Raw genomic sequence first — 20,922 nt, 5'->3', positions numbered from 1 at the left:
CCCGTCTGGCCTGCATAGTTTCTGTTGAGAAATCAGCTGACAGTCGTATGGGTGCTCCCTTGTAGGTAACTAACTGTTTCTCTCTTGCTGCTTATAAGATTCTCTTTTTGTCTTTTGCCCTTGGCATTAATTATGATGTGTCTTGGTGTGGTCCTCTTTGGATTCCTCTTGTTTGGGGTTCTGTGCGCTTCCTGAACTTGTAAGTCTATTTCTTTCACCAGGTGGGGGAAGTTTTCAGTCATTATTTCTTCAAATAGGTTTTCAGTATCTTGCTCTCTCTCTTCTGGCACCCCAAAAATTCGGATATTGGTACGCTTAAATCCATCCCGGAGGCTCCTTATGCTATCCGCACACTTTTGGATTCTTCTTTCTTTCTGCCTCTCTGGTTGGGTGTTTTTTTCTTCCTCATATTCTAGATCTTTGGTTTGACTCTTTGGGTGCGGTGGTCTACTCTGTATATTCTTTATTTCAGACAGTGTATGCATAATTTCTGACTGGTCCTTTTCCATTTTTTTGGTATTCTCATTTAGGTCCTTGAAGGTCTCTTCAAGTTTCTCAGCGGTTTTTAGAAGATTCTTGAGTAACCTTATAAATATGGTTCTGAACACTGTGTCGTCCATTAGTTTGCTTTCATCTATCTCTCCTACTTGTGACATACTTCGATGTCTCCACATTTTGGCTGCCTCCCTGTGTTGATGGAGTGGCTTTGTGTGGTTGGTGACCTATAGGGGCCGGTAGCTCAGCTTCCCCAATCACCCTAGGTGGTCGCTCTTGGTACTCCCCTTTGTGGGCTGAGTGGAAAGTCTTGGTGTAGTTTAAAAGCCCTGATTGCTGTTGGTACACTGGGAGGAATTGACCTCCGGTCCAATTGGTTGTGAGGGCCTGCTGTGTCTATAACGGAAGAATTGCTGTGCTGGAGACACAGTAGGGCTTTGGTGCTCACTCGGTTCCTTCTTTTTTATAGTGGCATAGTATTCCATTGTGTAGATGTACCACAGTTTTTTAATCCACTCATCTGCTGATGGGCACTTAGGCTGTTTCCAAATCTTAGCTATTGTAAATCATGCTGCTATGAACATAGGGGTGCATATATCCTTTCTGATTGGTGTTTCTGGTTTCTTGGGATATAGTCCTAGGAATGGGATCACTGGATCAGATGGGAATTCCATTTTTAACTTTTTGAGGAAACTCCATACTGTTCTCCACAGTGGCTGCACCAGTCTGCATTCCCACCAGCAGTGCAGGAGGGTTCCTTTTTCTCCACATCTTTGCCAGCACTTGTTGTTTGTTGATTTCTTGATGATAGCCATTCTGACAGGTGTGAGATGGTATCTCATTGTTGTTTTGATTTGCATCTCTTGGATGATTAGTGACTTTGAGCATGTTTTCATATGTCTCTCGGCCTTCTGTATGTCCTCTTTCGAAAAGTGTCTATTTACATCCTTTGACCATTTTTTGATTGGATCGTTTATCTTCCTTTTGTTAAGTTGTATGAGTTCTCTGTAAATTTTGGAGATTAAGCCCTTATCAGAAATATAATTGGCAAATATGTTCTCCCATGCAGTGGGCTTTCTTGTTGTTTTGTTGGTGGTTTCTTTTTTTAAAAATATTTTTATTGATTTCAGAGAGGAAGGGAGAGGGAGAGAGAGAGAGAGAAACATTAATGATGAAAGAGAATCACTGATCGGCTGCCTCCTGCACGCCCCCCACTGGGGATCAAGCCCGCAGCGCAGGCACGTGCCCTTGATCGGAATCGAACCTGGGACCCTTCAGTCTGCAGGCCAACGCTCCATCCACTGAGCCAAGTCGGCTAGGGCTGTTGATGGTTTCTTTTGCTGTGCAGAAGCTTTTTATTTTGATGTAGTCCCGTTTGTTTTATTTTCTCCTTAGTCTCCATTGCCCTAGGGGCTGTGTCTGTAAAGATACTGCTACGACATATGTCTGCTATTTTGCTGCCTATGGAGTCTTGTAGGATTTTTATGGTTTCCGGTGTTACATTCAAGTCCATTAGCCATTTTGAGTTTATTTTTGTGTATGGTGTAAGTTGGTGATCTAGTTTCATTTTTTCGCATGTATCTGTCCAAATTTCCCAGCATCATTTATTAAAGAGACTGTTTTGACTCCATTGTATGCTCTTGCCTCTTTTGTCAAATATTGATTGAGCATAATGGCTTGGGTTGATTTCTGGGTTCTCTGTTCTGTTCCATTGGTCTATATGTCTGTTCTTGTGCCAGTACCAAGCAGTTTTGAGAACCGTAGCTTGGTAATATAGCTTGATATCTGGTATTGTGATCCCTCCAACTTTGTTCTTCTTAATAAACATATCCTTATTAATTAAAGTCCATACTATATTCAGATTTCCTCAGTTTTCCCTAGTATCTTTTCTCTGTCCCAGGATACCATTCAGCATCCCACATGACATTTAATTATCACATGTCTTTAGGCTCCTCTAGGCTGTGACAGTTTTTCAGATTTTTCTTGTTTTTGGTGACTTTGGCAGTTTTGAGCAGGATTGGTCAAGGATTTTGTAGGAAGTTTCTAAATCGGGGTTTGTTTGGTGTTTTTCTCATGGTTAGACTAGGTGATGTGTTCTGTGAGGAAGACCCCAAAGGTGAAAGACCCTTTTTATCCTATCATATCTAGGGTCATATGTCACTTTGACTTATTACTGTTAATATTGACCTTGATCCCCTGACTGAATTGTGATTGCCAGGTTTCTCCACTGTAAAGTCACTCCCCCTTTTGGAAGCAAGTCACTCTGTGCAGTTCACACATAGGGGTCCTCTGATCCCTCCACCCTGGCTGCCTTGTGCCAAGCAAGTCTCTGGCTCGGTCTGAGGCCAGGCCTCTGCATCCCAGAGCCTGCAGGGGAGCCTTCAGAGGAGCAGTGGGCGTGGGTTAGCGTGGACCTTTGTCCCTTGTAGACATAGGTCAGGGTGGATAGAGGCCTCACCTCAACCTGTGGCCTGAGAACTGGGCCTTGACCTCAGCCCTAGAGCTTCTAGCCTTCTGGCTTGGGGTTGGTGCTTTTGGCCCCTAAAGTATGAGAGAAGAACCCACAGTCTGGGTGGCCCAACAGCCATGGGCAGCAGCAGATTGGGATCTGTCCAGCTGAGAACCACAAGTCCTTGTGGCTTCTCTGCCTTTTAGACCATGTGTTGGTAGGGGCAGCCCACGTCCAGGAAGGGAGACAGCATGCTAAGAGACAGTTATAAGTGACAAGGGAGACACATGATCCCATTGAGACATGGATGAGAGAAAGGGGCTGGTAGCTCATAGCAGAGGTCTGTGTGGTCAGTGACAATGAAAAGACCCCTCACCTACTCTGTGATCAAGAAAATACACATTGAAGCTTGTAGCATTAGTCTCCTTTGCTGCCCTGATAGATGACCATAGACTTAGTGACTTAAACAACACACATTTATTTTCTCACAGTTGTGGAGGCTGGAAGTCTGACATGGTCTCACGGGGCCAAGATCAAGGTGTGGTCAAGGTTGGTTCCTTCTGGAAGCTCTAGGGGAGCTCAGTTCTTTGTCATGTCTAGCTTCTGGAACAAGCATGTCAAACTCAAAAGCTAGCACGGGCCAAATAAACAAGGTTTAAGTTTATGTGGGCCACGAAAAACAAGAGCTTCATTTTTTATAGGAACGTAGGTTTATTTCAATAAAGACATGCTGGATACAAAGGGCTGAAATAAATGAGTAATCGTTAACATAAAATAATAGAACATTTTAATAAAAATTAATATTTTTTCTTGAATATTAACTTACCAGACACTGAATAACTGCACAAATTAATAAGCGTAACGCAAATAAACCTATTTCTCTTGTTCTCCCAAAGCGAAATATTTCCTGTTGTGCACACCAAACAAGTCAGTCCAAGACTAATGACATGTCAATCGGCTGCTAAAATATTCACTGCTAGTATTAGTGGAGAGAAATGGTGCGCCTGTGCGTAAGGGAAATGAATGCAACATGGTTATAGTGATCAGTCATTAGTGAACGTTGTAGTTCGTTATTAATAATTATGTATAACAGGCTATTGTAAAAATTAAGTTACAAAATTTTTATTAAAACGTTTCTTACATACTGTTACATTGGCTGGGCCGCAAAAATATTCATTGTGGGCTGCATGAGGTCCATGGACCACGAGTTTGACATGCTTGTTCTTGAGGCACCTGCACTCCTTGCCTTATGGCCCCTTCCTCCGTCTTCATAGCCCGTCATTCTGATCTCTGCTTCCGTGATCACATCTCCTCTGACTCTGGCCCTCCTGCCTTCCTCTTACAAGGATCCTTGTGATGACAGAGCCCACCTGATAATTCAGGATACTCTTCCCATCCATCTCGAGATCCCTCACTTAATTCCATCTGCAAAGTGCCTGTTGCCCCAGAAGGGAACATTGCCACATGTTGTGGGGATTCAGACGTAGACATCCTTGGCTGTTACTTTGCCAGCTACGGCTACATGGAGAGGTTTCACAGTAATTAGATCCTCTGACTTCAGCTCTGGCCGATGTCAGGTGCTGGCAGGGCTGTGGAGTGGGGCGGCCTTCAGCCATGCAGGTGGGAGAGGCCGAGGAGCTTTTAGGAGAGCCAGCGACAGCCTACTGTGTCCAGAGGAAGATGTGTGCAGCCTGAGCTCCACAAATTTTATAGCCTCATGTGGCCTTTCAACCAGGGGTTGTGACCTGTTAAAAGACAGTGAAATCACTAAAATGGGTTGTGCCCGATACTTTTAAAAACCAGCTTAAAATAAGATTTAGAATGTCAGTGTGCATTGTCGTAAGAGTGTTGGTGAAATCCATGCTATTTAAAAAGCTCTTGGTAAATTGGAGAAAGGGTGTGGGATTGAGTTCAAGGGGTAAGATGCCCTTCCTGGAATGTCAGGCCCATCCTGATGCTCAGGTCTTGTACAGCATGTGCAAAGGTCCAGAGGCAGGGAACATCTGGTAGACCCTGTGCCATTGGGGTTCATGTGTCTGGAGAGCTGTGGGGAGATATGGGTGGGAGGGCTGGTGAATTGGGGTAGTTGTAGCCCAGATTGTCAAAGGTCCTGGGGCCAAACCCGAGTTTAGAGTCCTGTGCTGTATCCATTCCACAGGTACTGGAGTGTCTCTGCCCAACTAGCTTCTAGGTTGGGACGCAGCCCTGGTTGGGGTCTGCACAGCCTCTGCCAGGCTCTCCCAGTGTGCACCTTATGGGGGTGCAGATGGTGGTTCCCGTGCGGCATTGTCCATGTGAGTTTCCTCTTTGGAGGGTGCTTTCCTTGGCTTCAGGAGTTCACAGGAGGCAGGACTTGTTGTAAACCTTCCAGAAGCTGCCTGTACCTTAAGGTTTCTAAAAGCTTCTCTGATTTAATTTGTTCCTGGAGGTCCTCGCTTTCTCAGATGCTGATTTGTCCAAGATGAGCTTAAAACGGATTTTTGTGTTCCTGCAAAGTGGCAAGGATTTGGAAACATCGGAATAAAGGCAAGAGTGTCCTTGGGCTACATGCCACTGCTAGGAGTGTAATGTGGAATTTAGACTTAAGCATGTGATACATTTGGTTAATCGTGCTTTTATTTTGTGCATTTTAGGAACCATCACCATTGCTAGAATCTGACAGAAATCCAAGCCATTTACTAGAGCATCTCTCATTGCAGCCTCACCATCATAATATACCAGGAACTTTCAAGTAAGTGCAAGACCAAGGTACCAAAGGTCACAGCCTCCTCCCAGGTGGCTGTGAGGCTGCATGATGCGGGGAGAAGGTAGCCCCATGTGATTCTGAGTTCTTGGGGTCTCCGGGGTCTGCATGCCTTTAGACAGAGGAGCTAAGAACCCTCGAGGAGTGGCTCTGCTGGGTATCTCTTTTCTAGTCTGCGTACTCCATGTTTGCACTCTCGCCCTTCAGCATCTAAGTGCCTTTCCCTCACTTCTAGAAGCCCCAAGAACCACTGAGAGTTTTTACTGATTCTGGGGTTGCCTAGGACGGGCTGCTCTGTCTGTGTTATTCGGATCAGGTGGGATACCACTTCTGGGCTTTCTGAGGCCCTATTCACCCCACCCCACAACCTGCAGAGGATGGTGATCAGTCACAGCCAGGGGTAGTGGGGTGGGGGTATTTAAAATGAGAGATTCTTTTTAAATGGATTTAAAAGAATCCCATTGCTCAGCTGCTTCTAGGTGTCAACTCCAGGCTGACCACCTTCTCCTATACTTTTCTAATAAACCAAGGACAGAGGGTTTTAAAGTGGTGGCCTCTGGCCCTAGCTGGTTTGGCTCAGTGGCTAGAATGTCGGCCTGTGGCCTGAAGGGTCCCGGGTTCGATTCCAATCAAGGGCACATGCCCGGGTTTCGGGCTCAATCCCCAGTAGGGGGCATGCAGGAGACAGCCGATCAATGATTCTTTCTCATCATTGATGTTTCTACTCTTTCTCCCTCTCCCTTCCTCTCTGAAATCAATAAAAATAAAAAAGATAAAGTGGTGGCCTCTGATGGTATCCCAAGGTGGTCACTGGTAAGAAGAGATGAAACAAGCTAATCACCTCCCAGCTCACACCCATGAGGGTGACAGGTTGGAGGACAAACAGTCCTGTTCACTCCCTGCCACGTTGGCTGCTCCCAGTGGTCTAAGAAAGGCTGTCTCGTATTCCGTGTTGACCTCAGATGCAGGCCACATGGCTAATTAGGGCCAGGTGTGGACTAGAACTCGGTATTTTCAAATGCATTGAAAAACCCAAACCACTTTTCAGAAGAAGTAATTCTGCATGTGCATCCCACGACTGTTGCACCGTGACTATAAACCTGGTGACTGCAGACAACCCATATTCATTCGCTGACAGTTCTGGGGTCAGAAGTCTGGAGCGAGATTTATGGGGCTAAAATCAAGGTGTTGGCAGGGCTGCTCCTTCTGGACACTTCAGGGCAGAATTGATTTCTTGGAGTTTTTTCAGCTTTCCACTCCTCAGGGCCCCTTCCTCGAATCACTTCAGCCTCTGCCTCCATTGCTCTATCATCCAGTCTTCATCTCTCTCCCTCCTATAAGGACTCTTGTGATGTCACTGGGCCCCCTGAGGATTTCCAGGACTATCCCCATCTCAGGGTCCTTAACTTAATCCATCTGCAGAGTCCCTTTTGCCATGGAAGGGAGTGTAGTCACAGTCTAGATTAGGATGTAGATGTCTTGGGGTGTTGGTGGTGTATTATCCTGCTGATCATAATCTCCTCTAAACCACCAAACTCTTCCGCAATGATGCTACCGTCTTAACATTCCCACCTGATTGTATCAGGGTTCCAATTTCTCCACATCCTCGCCAACACTTCTCATTGTCTGTTTTTCTTGTTCTAGCCATCCTAGTGGGGTGAGTGGTATCTCACTGTGGTTTCAATTTGCATTTCCACGCTGGCTAACATGTTCAGCCCCTTTTTACCTGCTTGTTGACCTTTTGTGTATATTCAAGTCCTCGGCCCACTTTTTTAAAAAATATATATATTTTATTGATTTTTTACAGAGAGGAAGGGAGAGGGATAGAGAGTTAGAAACATCGATGAGAGAGAAACATCGATCAGCTGCCTCCTGCACACCCCCTACTGGGGATGTGCCCACAACCAAGGTACATGCCCTTGACTGGAATTGAACCTGGGACCCTTTAGTCCGCAGGCCGATGCTCTATCCACTGAGCCAAACCAGGTAGGGCTCGGCCCACTTTTTAATTGGGCTGTTTGTCTCTGTATTATTGAGTTGTCAGAGCCCTGCTTTTTGGCATGGCTCTGTCTGGTAAAAGCACGTTCCTCTTCCTGACTGTGCTTCGAACTCCCTCCCTGGGGCTCTCCCTTGTCCTCTGCCCCTCCCCCATGTTTCCAGTGAACCAGAAGATTGGCCCAGGACTGGCATCCAAATTCCTTTTTTATTTTTAAAATATGTCCACATATGATTTTTATTTGCCCTCACTCAAAAAAATGTGTCAAGGGTTATGGAGTGTTGGGATTACAAAAACCATTTTAATTTTCTTCCTTATATTTACGTACTAAAAAACTTCATTTCAAAAGGCACGAATAAGAGAGAAAAAAATCCTGTGGAATTTACCATGTAGCTGAATCTGGATAATGGTGGTTGGAGCGTCTCTTGCCAGTGTGCCTATGCAGAATACTCTACCTGCTGTCTCAGCATCTGCTTTTCCACCTCCTGGATGGAAAACTCATCTCTGTGTCATGATTTTTGACATGAGAGAGAGCTCATGTGGGCAGGGCCCCGGGGCTGCCCCAGCTCTGCCTGGGACAAGCTGGTCTTGGGGAGGAGACTGTCACCTCCCACCAGTGGTGCCGGGTATTTGGGTGGATGGGTGGGAGGTGGCCTCTGCAAGAGACTGTTGTCTTCCTTCCCTGTAGATGACTCGGGAGCCAGCCTCAGAAGAGAGGCAGCCAGCTGGCCAGGACTGGCCAAACTCAACATGAGAGCTGTTGGGTGTGGGTAGGTGTTGGCACCTGCCACTCACCATGGTGAGAGAGAGGTGGGAGTTTCTGGCTGTCTCAGCAGAGTCTGGCTGGTCATCTGGCCCTACCACCTACTTGCCAAGTGGCTCAGGCATGTGACCTCCCTTCGTGGGGTCCTGTGTCCTCAGTGAACTATGAAAAATGGGCTCATTGTGTAGAGTGGACGAGTCACCCGTGTGAAATGCATAGAACAGGGCTGGGTGCCCCTGATTTGTTCACTGCCTCCAGATCTGGGCACCAGTGGCCATGGCAGACGGAGGAACCAGCTTCTGGACTTTTGCCTGGCCATTGAGGGCTTTGTACCAGGGGCTGAAGCTGGTCAATCAAGTTCTGGCAGCAGGCCTCAGAGGACGAATTAGATGGTCCATGTGGTATAGGTGGGTGGCCTATTGCTCTGTATAGGTGGAGGCCCTGACCTCCCCAGTACGTGTGGAAAATCTTGAGGGATGTTGAAGTGAGATGGACAGGAATGGGTGGCTAGGATGGTGGGGACGTGAGGAAGGCCAGCTAGCTCTTCTGTTTCAATGTCTCATTTGAGGTCCTGGCCCATGGAGCCCTCTCCCGCCCTTCCTTGTTCTCCCTCCATAGCCATTAGCACAGCTCAGGTCTACACTAATGTTCACAATAGTATTGGGGTCAGGGTCTGCCTCCCCAGGACAGACATGCTGTCCTGTCGGCCGCTGTGCAGTGAAGGCACACAGTGAGCCCTGTGTGGCTGCATCTGGGCTGGAGGGGAGAGGGCAGGTAGGCTTGGGGCTCAGGTGGGGTGGGTGGGTGTCCCAGGTGAGGATTCAGGTCCTGGGCCATGTCTGCAAGCAAGGGGCCGTCTGGCATGGCATGGTGGTCAGTCTTAAAGACTGGTCAGGGCTCCAGTGGGGCAGCCTGGCTGAAGCTGGAACTTTCTGGTGCCTGCTGCTCCCTAGGAGGGATTGTGACAACCCCTTTCCTTTTATAAACCATGTGTTCTTGGTGGTTCTGTGTGATCCCGCCCAGAGCTGCTGTCAGACGTCACAGGCTCGTGATCTGCCATGCACACTTCAGCTTTTTGGCTGCCCCTTGAGAAAACTTGAGACTTGTTGTGGACACAGGACAGAGGGTCATGGTGGGTCCCAGCCTGGATGTAGCAATGAAGCAGTGACATCTCCTCCCCTTCACCCCCACCCTTATGTCAGGATCCTCTGGGGCCCTAGCCAGCAATCCAGAGTCTGGCCCTCAGAGGGGGGCTTTAGCTGCTGTCCCCCTGGCTCCAGCCTCATGTGTCCCAGGTATGGGATGGGGTGTTAGGGGCAAGGCCAGAACAGGGTACCTGTGAGCCTGGGGCCTCCAGATCTCTCCCAGGGGAAAATGACCACCTCAGTGGTAAATCCTGGGTTTGTGCTGCCCTCTAGTGCCCGCCGCAGGCATCACCCTTTGGAAGCTTTTGGCAGCATCTTGTCACCCCTCTCCCCCCCCACCCCCCCCCCCCGCCCCTTTCTGGGACCATTAGGCTTCTTGGGTTTCTCATTTTCCAGCTCACTTTGGGGTGGGGTGAGGTGAACTTGGTTAAATTGTTCTCCAAGTTCTCAGGTCTGTATGCACTTGGATTCTGACTTTTTCCAAATCCTGGTGGGAGTTTAGTCTTTTGAACCTGGAGAATTTAATCGGCTAACAGGGACCCTTCCCAGAATCTGCCACCGAGCCTCTTCCTGCTCAGGGTGGGCCACCGACAATCACACTGGGTCCCCTTAACTCCAGAGACAGGAGGGGGACATTCCAGTCTGCACCCTTCTCCCCGAGAGGAGGTCTGGTTCCCAGTTATCTTCAGGCGCCTGCCGTGAATCTTAGAGTGCATGCCATAGCACGGTCTCGCCTTCTGTGCCAAAATATCCAGGCATGGTTATGACTGAGGGTTCCTTGGAGCATCTGATTGCAGGCAAGGAGCCATTCTGGCCGGCCTTCTATTCTCTGGTTCCAGATTCCTGCCTTGGGCTTCCCATGCGTCTTTGGGCCTGGGTTCACTGACAGCAGCCAGGCCAGTCCTGGAGCGACCCACATATTGCTCGGGGTGGGCCCTGCCTGTAGTTGTGGTTCCCCCTGCTTGCAGGCTGGTACCTCAAAAGAAGGCAGACTGACACACAACCTCACTTACCTTGCAGAACCTGTCACGTGATCCTATGTCTCTGCATGTCCAGCTCCAAAGATTTGAGTCCCTGAAACGAAAAACTTTTATTTCCTAGGGCCCCCAGCTTAAAATTAATGCTCTGGCTTCCAGTATCACATTGGCTTTCAGAACTAGGACACCTCTGTTTTTAATTAGTTGAAGTCATTTTGGTCTTTTGTGCCAGAGCAGAGCAAGGCAGTCTCCTCTCTGCCCGCGTTGCTTCCTGGGGCCCCGGGTACTTTTAGTGTGATCTATGGAGCAGGGCACCCGCTGGTGGCAGCGCCGTCTGCTCATGCTTTCTGTCTTCCCTCGCAGGTGTGGCGGTGTCTCAGCTGCAACCATGGGGTCTGAGGATCATGGGGCCCAGAACCCCAGTTGTAAAATCATGACATTTCGCCCAACTATGGAAGAATTTAAGGACTTCAACAAATACGTGGCCTACATTGAGTCCCAGGGAGCCCACCGGGCAGGCCTGGCCAAGGTGGGTGACAGACATCCTGGTCTCGCGTAGCTTCTCTGTGTATGTCCGTGTCCAAAGGTGTTGCACCCATTAACCTGTTCACTGATCCATTTTAACCTCATTTATTACAAACAGGACGGAATTCTTTCCCCGTGCCAGGCACTGTTCTAAGCACTGGAATTCATAATTGACTCACACCACCCCTGTCCCTGCATGGGTTGGCAGGCTGGGGCAAAGACAGCACTGTGCTGAGCCCAGCCCAGTGGGCAGTGGCCACCCAGGGTTATCATGGCAGCATGTCTCACCCCACTGGGGGAGAAGGAGGTCTAGAGTCTGGGGAGGCTTCCAGGCAGTTGATGCCAGGAAGGCCTGAGTTTTTGCCTTTATATTCTTAGTAAAACAAGGTGTGTTTTTATTGTTGTTGCTTTTTTGGAGATAGTATGCACATGGAGGCAAATTCAAACAGTGCAAGAGGGCAGAGAGTGACTGAGTCTCTTCTTCCTCCCATCTTCCAGCTCCTATCCCTGGAAGCAACATAGTTACCATCCTGTCTCCTTCCTTGGCATATTATACATATAGGTATGCATGTGTGAAGGCAGACAGACACACAAGCTCATCCTGTGTCTCTCTTTTTCCTTTTGTGTGTGTGTGTGTGTGTGTGTGTGTGTGAGTGAATCTTCACCCGAGAATATTTTTTCCATTGATTGTTTTTAGGAGAGAGTGGAAAGGAGGAAGGATTGGGAGAGGGCTGAGAGAGAGAGAGGAGAGAGAGAGAAACATCGATGTGAGAGACACATCGTTTGGTTGTTTCCCACATGGGCTCCAACTAGTGCTGGGGATGGAACCTGCAACCCAGGTACATGCCCATGACCAGGAATCGAACCCATGACCCTTTGGTGCTCAGGCCAACATTCTAACTGCTGAGCACACCGGCCAGGGCCTATGTCTCTTTTTAATATAAATGGCTGTTTCTTTCCTTCTTTTTTTTATTTTTAATTTTTTTTCTTTTTTCTTTTTTTTTTTACTAAGGTATTATATGTGTACATATCTTACCATTGCCCCCCCCCACCCCACTCCCATATATGCCCTCACCCCCCAGAGTTTTGCATCCATTGGTTATGCTTATATGCATGCATACAAGTCCTTCGGTTGATCTCTTATCTTCCCCACCTCTCCCTAACCTTCCTGCTGTAATTTGACAGACTGGCCAAAACCGGTTTGGCTCAGTGGATAGAGCATCGGTCTGTGGACTGAAAGGTCCCAGGTTCAATTCCGGTCAAGGGCATGTACATTGGTTGTGGGCACATCCCCGGTAGGGGGCGTGCAGGAGGCAGCTGGTCGATGTTTCTCTCTCATCGATGTTTCTAGCTTTCTATCCCTCTCCCTTCCTCTCTATAAAAAATCAATAAAATATATTAAAAAAAAATTTGACAGACTGTTTGATGCTTTACTAGCTCTGTATCTATCTTTTTGTTCAACAGTTTATAATGTTCTTTATTATCTATAAATGAGTGAGATCATGTGGTATTTTTCTTTCATTGACTGGCTTATTTCACTCAGCATAATGTTCTCCAATTCCATCCAGGTTGCTGCAAATGGTAAGAATTCCTTCTTTTTTATGGCAGCATAGTATTCCATTGTATAGATGTACCATAGTTTTCTGATCCAGTCATCTGCTGATGGGCACCTAGGCTGTTTCCAGATCTTAGCTATTGTAAATTGTGCTGCTATGAACATAGGGGTGCATATATCCTTTCTTATTGGTGTTCCCAGTTTCTTAGGATATATTCCTAGGAGTGGGATTACTGGGTCAAATGGGAGTTCCATTTTCAGTTTTTTGAGGAAACTCCATACTGTTCTCCACAGTGGCTGTACCAGTCTGCATTCCCACCAGCAGTGCACGAGGGTTCCTTTTTCTCGGCATCCTCGCCAACACTTGTCGTTTGTTGATTTGTTGATGATAGCCATTCTGACAGGTGTGAGATGGTACCGCATTGTTGTTTTGATTTGCATCTCTCGGATAATTAGTGACGTTGAGCATGTTTTCATGTGTCTCTTGGCCTTCCTTCTGTCTTCTTTTGAAAAGATTCTTTTTAGGTCCATTGCCCATTTTTTTATTGGATCATTTATCTTCCTTTTATTAAGTTCGTTCTTTTTTTAAGTCCTCATTGGAGAATATGTTTTTATTGATTTTAGAGAGAGTAGAAGGGGAAGGGAGAGAGAGAGAAACATCAATGTAAGAGAAAAACATCGATCGGTTGTTTCCCTTATGCGCCCAGACCTGGGATCAAACTGGCAACCTAGATATGTGCCCTGACTGGGAATGAAACCAGCTGCCTTTTGGTGTATGGGATGACACTCCAACCAACTGAGCCATCTGGCCAGGGCATGGCTGTGTTTTTCATGTTCATGTGAACCTGTGTGTGGCATTACTCGCCTAATGATTGGGAAGATTTGTAACATGTTTGCTTAGGGTTCTTCTAGTTGCTTCCTGGATGAGTATCACTTTAAGATTCCTAGTTGTCTATTCCTTAAATCAGGAGGTTGGTAAACGTTTTCTACAAAGAGCCAGATAGTATTTTCAGCTTTGCCAGCCGAGTAGGCTCTGTCTCCCACCACTTAGTTCTGTTGCCTTAGATAAGCCATAAACCAACGGGCGTGCTGTGCATGAATAAAACTTTATTTATGGGCACTGAAATGTGAATTTCACAGAACTTTTACTTGTCCTGAAATATTCTTTTTAAAAAATAATTCCCCAACCATCTAAGAAAGAAAAAAAACAACAATAAAAAAACACTAAACAAAGCAACACATTCTTAGCTCGCAGGCTGTACAAAAGCAGACAGCTGGTGAGATTTGTACCACAGGCTTCGGTTCGCTACCTCCTCCTCCCCCACCCCTGTTTTTGGTTGGTTTTGTTACTAATATCAGTTCTGGTCTTGGTGACACCCATACCTTCAACCTCAGCCTCAGGAGAAAGGAGAGCATTATGCCTGCAGCACCTTTCCCTCCCCCCCTCCCCTCAGGATTTTTGGTCATATTATACCTGATAATGTAGACAACACAGAACACTTTTATCTGGTTTGGGAACCACGGCTGCCACTGCCATTTTAACTTCAGTTCTCCCTTTAAATGGCTTCAGTGCTCACCGTCTGTGTCTTACTCGCCTGCAGTTTGTCATCTCATGAGAGAAGGGCTCTGGAAACCCAGTGCCTGGGGTTCTAGCAAGTTCAGAAGCGTTCATTTGGGGCTTTTCTGCCCCCCACCAATCCACAGTCTGGTGTTCGTTGTCAGGTGAAACTTTCCTGCCACCCCTCCTGTTGCAGGCCCCCAGTGGTGGGGAGATTCTGAGGCCAACCGAGTCCTGGTGCCTGTGGGGGGTGGGACGTGGGGTCCCTTCCTTTATCTGCTGTCACTGATCTTGTTCCACTTCTAGTTCACAGCCAGCCCATCTATCTGCCTTTGGATTCACGCCATCTTTTTTTTTTTTTTTTTAATATATATATTTTATTGATTTTTTTACAGAGAGGAAGAGAGAGGGATAGAGAGCTAGAAACATCGATGAGAGAGAAACATCGATCAGCTGCCTCCTGCACACCCCCCACTGGGGATATGCCCACAACCAAGGTACATGCCCTTGACCGGAATCGAACCCGGGACCCCTGAGTCCGCAGGCCGACGCTCTATCCACTGAGCCAAACCAGCCAGGGCTCACGCCATCTTTTATGTCAGGAAACTTGTAGTATTCTGTTGGAAGTACCTTTAAATCCCACCTGACACTCTTCTGCTATCCTTTCACCGCCGTCATTTCTGTCACCCTTCCTTCACCTCTGTGTGATCCACTCCATTACCTTCTCTCTCCCCCTCTTCATCGCCTTCACTGTCTCAGTGCTTCTCCTTTGAACCCAGATGCCTCTGTTTAGGCTTATAATTCCAGTGGACTGATTTTTTTGCTAATTTATTTGGATCGGTGGGAAACTATTCGGACTGGGGATTTTGTGAGGCAAATATTTTCAGGGTATATTTTCCTTCTGCTTTTTGTTTTGCATGTCCCTTTTCTCTCTTAAGTGGTGTTTTATTTGCCACTTTCTCTCTGACTGATAGTCACCTTTGGATACGGGAATTCTTTCTGAATCCAGCCGAAGGGGAAGCAGTCTGGGCGTGCAGGCACGTGTTCTGTGTGACCCTCCTGGTGATTAGGGTCACACCGACACACATGTGCACATGTGTCCCTTCTTCCATCTAGCAGGGATAGGGTGTGGTGCCTCTAGTCCCTCAGCGGCCTCCCTGCCACTCTGGGGACAGATGGATCCAAGGAAGCAAGGGCTTTGTCCCTGAGCATCTCCCATTTTTTTCAAATGGGGATCCTTGGCTCTCAGGCTGCTGGTCTCTTTGGAGAAGGGACACGATGTCCTGCTGGCCTGACATGGATGTCCCCCTACCCTGGCCTCATCAGCCTTGACTGCTCTTCTGTGTGTGTGTGTGTGTGCATGTGTGTGAACATGTGTGCATATGTGTATGCGCGCACGTGGTGTAGCGGTTTCCTTCTTTCACAAAAGCTGTATTTGGTCCCCTCCTCAAAAGCTCTGTGGGGCTCAGTAGAGCTGGGTGGGAGTGGGTGTTCAGCAGGCACAGGTAGAGTCAGGGCCACAGCTATTATCGGCTGTGGGTGTGCGGGAACCCCACTCTGGGGCCATCAGGCAGCCCAGTCATATTCCTCAGCCACTCTGCACATACTCTGAGGGCCATGCCCAGTGGGTCCCTGCCCCCCATAGACCAGGGCTGGAACCTCCCTAGTCTGCTTGGGAAGCTCGGGGGCAGGAGGAGCCAGGGAAGGGTGGTGGGGCAGTGGTAGGGTCCCCTGGGAGGGGTCAGGGTGCTCTGGTGCCCAGTCCTGAGGACAGTCGTGAAGGTAGACAATGCCCTGGTTGCTCTCAGCTGGCACGCCTGCCCAATGAAGAGTGGTTTTGGGACCAGGTAGTTGTTTTTTTTGGGGGGGGCAAAGGCTTGCCCCTCACTCCTGCCCTCTTGCAGCGTTTCCCACACCTACTACCCCAACTGCGTAGACTCCTAGCTTTGCCATACAAGTCGCACCTAGGCCATTTGCCCAGTGTCCCCTCATTCACTTGAGGTGTATGGGCCTTACTTTGGCTGAACTTGCTCTCCAGGAGCTTGGAGCAAGGGTCAGTCCAGGGCTATACCAGTCAGGTGCACCAGTAGGGCCAGTCAGAATGCTGGAAGTTCTTTAGGTGATAGTTTTCAGATGCCCTTTGCCTGGGATCTCCTTTTATTTTTTAAAATATATTTTTATTGATTTCAGAGAGGAAGGGGGAGGGAAAGAGAGATAAAAACATCAGTGATGAGAGAGATTGGCTGCCTCCTGCATGCCCCCTACTGGGGATCGAGCCCATAGCACAGGCATGTGCCCTTGACCAGAATCGAACCTAGGACCCTTCAGTCCGCAGGCTGACACTCTATCCACTGAGCCAAACCAGCCAGGGCGGGATCCTCCTTTTAAATCTGATTTTGCAGAGGTGTGAGGGTGTTAGGCCACAATACATTACTAAGGGATTTTTTCAGAGGCTTCGGGTTCCAGACCAACTGGAAGTGGCCCTCCTTTTAAGCAGTTTTTCAAAACCTGCTTAGAATGTGTCCAGGAAGGAGTTGTTCACACGTATGCAAACCAGGCATCGCAGGTGTGTGTGAGGGTCCCTCCTGGTTTTCAGATGTCTTCACACAGCGGTGTGTTAGGGATGGCATAAATGAACAAAGTAGCCTCAGGCTCTTGTTTGAAAGTGGGAAATTTGGGAGTGACATACTTTGTTCATTTTGCCCCAGGCTGGGATTAGGGATGGGCTTCTAATAGAAATGAAGTGGGTCCAGAGCCTGTGCAGGGTCATGGCACTTTCCTGAAAGAGGTTTGGGTTTTCTGTCAAAAGGAGACATCAATAACATAATTAAAAAGCAGCTTAGGGTCATGGGTCCTTCCTCACAGAAGAATGTCTTGGACTCTGGAGGCATAGCCCCTTTTATCTATTTATTTTGTTTTTCCAGCCTTGAATGTTTTAGTTTAGCACCTGAATCTTCAGATTTCTCACTAGAAATCTAAGAAAGCCTTCTGCTATCAGGCTGACCCCAGCCAGTTCCCTGTTGTCACATGGCCTCACACTAGAAACAGGCGGGTATTCTAGGTGCCTGTTGCGTCGAGGCCGCAGTTGACAGAGCGAGAGAAGACGTCCCCAGAAAGAACCTTCACTGAAAGGTTGTGTCCTTGTCCTCATTTAACTCTTATTAGGGTCCCAGCCTTGGCACTGCTGCTATCCAGGTCGGGTATCTGTGGAGGGCCATCCTGGCCACTGTAGGGGGTGCTGAGCAGCATCCTTCCTCCACCTACTCGATGCCAGGAGTACCCGCAATCATGACAACCTCAGATGTCCCTAGACATCACTCAGTGTCCCCTCGGGGCAGAGTTGCCCCAGGTGAGACCCACTGACTTCCTCTGTTGTTATTTATTTGTATTTTATAAATAAACTTGTGTGTGCTGATAAGGGATGCAGCACCTTTCTGTTATTAACTGGCAACTGGAGAATAAGTGTTTTTGTTGCCAAGCAAAACATTTTCTTTCACAGGTGTCATAGATGGGATAGTGGAGTCCTTGGGTGTGGTAAATGGATTTCATCCCTTTTGGAAGCTGTTGGCAAACCTGGGCATCAGCGTGGTGTTCTTCCCTCATTGGCCCCGAGCAGGGTGAGGGTTCAGCCTCTTTAGAGTTCATGGCTGATACTCTGAAAACAGGTTGGGTTAGCCCCGCCAGCATGGCTCAGTGGTTGAGCGTTGACCTCTGAACCAGGAGGTCACCATTCGATTCCCAGTCAGAGCATATGCCTGGGTTTCGGGCTTGATCCCCCTTGTGAGGCTTGCAGGAGGCAGCGGATCAATGATTCTCTTTCATCATTGTTTCTATCTCTCTCCCCTTCTCCCTTCCTCTCTGAAATCAATAAAAATATTTAAAAAACAACAAAATAGGTTGGATTAGTTCCTTTTCCCAAAGCTGTTAGGTGGCCTGCTGGGCACCCTGAAAGGGGGCTTGAGGCTTGCAAACAACCACCCAGGACTGGAGAGACTAGTCCCAGTTGGCTCTGGGGGGCCCAGAAGGGTGCCTAATGCTCAGGAGGCCCTTGGTCCAGCCCAGAGGTCGCCCCTGACTAGGAAGGTGAAGGGGCCAAGAGTGGATTTCTGAGCCCAAGCAAGCCCAGCACAGTGCCCTGACACTAAACCCTTTGTGCTGATTCTTAGTGTCCCCTTTGGAGAAAGGCAGGGAGGGCGGGGGCAGGAGAGCTGCCATCAGCTCACAGTCAAGGCCTGGTGGTCGGTTGCCTATTGGATTTGCTCCCATGAAATAGCTGTGCCTTTTCTCAAAGGCAACCTTCTGACAATTCCCACTTAGAATTGTCACCCTCCCCTCTGCCTTTGGGCTTCTTCTTACCCAGCCCTTCTTTATTTTATATCCTTAGTACTTACAACTGGTTACCTTCCCAGTTTCCTTATCTCTGTGGGTGGGCCCCCTGAAACCCGGCTCTGAGGTGGAGCCATATCTTAAAGGTATTTATCATCTGTCCTCTTCCATGGAATGTAAGGCCCTCATGGATCTTTGTTTTCCCATGTTTCCCCTCCCCAGCATCGTAATTACTCCCTAGTAGGTGTTAATGAAGGGGATTCCTAGAACATGTGTCTGGCATAGCCTTGCTCTTTTCCAAAGCTAGAGGGTGAAATGGCCCTGCCCTCCAGTGATAAAGGTTTTAAAAGGACTTCAATTGCAGCTGGTGGTGCCCATGTTTCTGGCACCAGATTATTTGGGTGCTTGATAAAGGCACAGATGGTTTCTGGTGCCCTTGTGGGGCATTCCCAGGTGTGCTTCCCAGGTAGTGGCTGCTGGTCTCCCAGGAGTGGGCAGTGGGTTTTCTGTCAAAAGCCCGTGCCCATTGTCTCTGGTCGTTCCCCTGTCCTGAGTGGAAGTGCCTGTCTGGAGGCACCGCTGACTTCCTCCTTGGTCTCACAGATCATCCCCCCGAAGGAGTGGAAGCCACGGCAGACGTATGATGACATCGATGACGTGGTCATCCCAGCCCCCATCCAGCAGGTGGTGACGGGCCAGTCAGGCCTCTTCACACAGTACAACATCCAGAAGAAGGCCATGACGGTTGGGGAGTACCGCCGCCTGGCCAACAGCGAGAAGTATGCAGCTGGGATCCTGACGGGTGTAGGGCGGAACCCTGAAACCCTATCTCCGAGGTGGAGCCACACCTTAAAGGCCTCCACCCCCCTGGTCTGCAAAGCCCAGTCCAACCGGGGGCTCTGGGGGTGCAGAGATTGTAGGGCACATGTAGCCCCCTGCAAAGCGCATGCCATCTGCTCTGGGTGCACTGGGTGGATCTCGACATCTTGTGCTCAGAGACCCCCCTGTTCAAAGAGGGAAAAATCCAGACCCTCACCAACCCATGGCCACCTGTCCACCTCACCCTACCTTCAACACCCACTACTGAGGACTGCCCCTTGGGGTTCAACCTGTTCCCTGTCCCTGGAGTACATCCCCTATACCCTCCCATAATGTCTCGGTTCTAATGGTGCCTCTTCAGAGAGGGGCTCTCTAATATGCATTCCTGCATGCTGCTTCCTTCAACATGGTGCACACATGGGCACACTCATGCACATTCTGTGTGCTCATGGGTGCACTCGTGGGCATTCCCAGTGCATACACGGTGCACTCACGAGCATACTACCGCTGTTTTCTCCTTCCTGTTCTCTGTTACTCCCAGTTTCCTGGCTTTCTAAAATTGTTCGTGCATTTCCAGCAGTACCTTTGCTTTCCAACATAAGTGTACTGTGAAGGCAGGGTGTTGTCTGCCTACTCACGCAATGGCCCTGGCGCCCAGGACAGTGCATGGCCCATAATCAGTGCTCTTAGTATGTGCTGAGCAGTGGGATGATAACAGCCAGAGCCCATGCCCATCCACCTGCTCCAGCTGCCCCTGGTGTGCATTGTGACTTGTATTCCACAGGCCCAGCTAGCTGATGAGATGGGATAAGTGGGCATTATTCCAGGTAGGGCCACTTGCCCATCCTATACACACCCCTGGAATAAATGCTGTCCCAGCAGCAATGGGACCACATTTGTGTTTTCTGGGGCTGTGCCCTGTGGTGGGGACAGGGCAGAGCCTCTCCCTCGGTGTATCTGGCAGATGCCCTGGGCCTGGTTCACTTGTGAGATGATCGCATGCTCTGAGACCCCCTTTTCGGTGTGCTGTTTGCTCACAGATACTGCACTCCCCGGCACCAGGACTTCGACGACCTGGAACGCAAGTACTGGAAGAACCTCACCTTCGTCTCTCCCATTTATGGCGCCGACATCAGCGGTTCCTTGTACGATGATGTAAGTTCTGGAGACCAAGAGGTTCTTGGGAAAATGAGGGACTCAGTTTCCATGGTGGAGGTGAAGGAATGTGAATGGAAATGGAATTGAAAATGGAAGTTAAAATGACACAAGCTTAGCTGGGCTTTCTGTTTGGGCTCTAGTTACAACTACATGCCTTGTCTTAGAATGAATGAAGAAGGGATCCTATGGTTTTCTGACTTGCAAAATCTTTCCTACTGAGTTACAGAGTTCTGATGGCTCTGATCTTACACCCTCAGAATCCTGGCAGCCCCAGGTCCTCAGCTGGCCAAGCTGCCATAGGTTCACTTATTTCTGGTCCCTTTGCTGGGCTGTGGGGCTTTGGGTACACCCAGGCAATAGAGAGGGGCCTGTCCTTGACCTGTCCAAGGACTTAGACCAGATGCTGGTGACTG

The 20,922-nt window shown here is 48.6% G+C and overlaps 1 protein-coding gene across 1 annotated transcript in view; it reads left to right on the top strand.

The window, feature by feature from the left end:
- Nucleotides 1–20,922, top strand: part of KDM4B (lysine demethylase 4B) — a 133,892-nt gene that overhangs the window by 27,523 nt on the left and 85,447 nt on the right. The window contains exons 2-5 of the mRNA XM_079771308.1: nucleotides 5,578–5,675; nucleotides 10,932–11,097; nucleotides 19,136–19,311; nucleotides 20,392–20,506. Coding sequence (XP_079627434.1) covers nucleotides 10,957–11,097; nucleotides 19,136–19,311; nucleotides 20,392–20,506 — 432 coding nt within the window. The 5' untranslated portion in view covers nucleotides 5,578–5,675; nucleotides 10,932–10,956. The remainder of the gene's footprint in view (nucleotides 1–5,577; nucleotides 5,676–10,931; nucleotides 11,098–19,135; nucleotides 19,312–20,391; nucleotides 20,507–20,922) is intronic.

This window comes from Cnephaeus nilssonii, assembly GCF_951640355.1.
Source record: "Cnephaeus nilssonii genome assembly, chromosome: 5".
In the NCBI taxonomy this organism is placed as follows: Eukaryota; Metazoa; Chordata; class Mammalia; order Chiroptera; family Vespertilionidae; genus Cnephaeus; species Cnephaeus nilssonii.
Note: the sequence above shows the minus strand (reverse complement) of the source record. Positions and strands in the feature narration are given on the sequence as shown.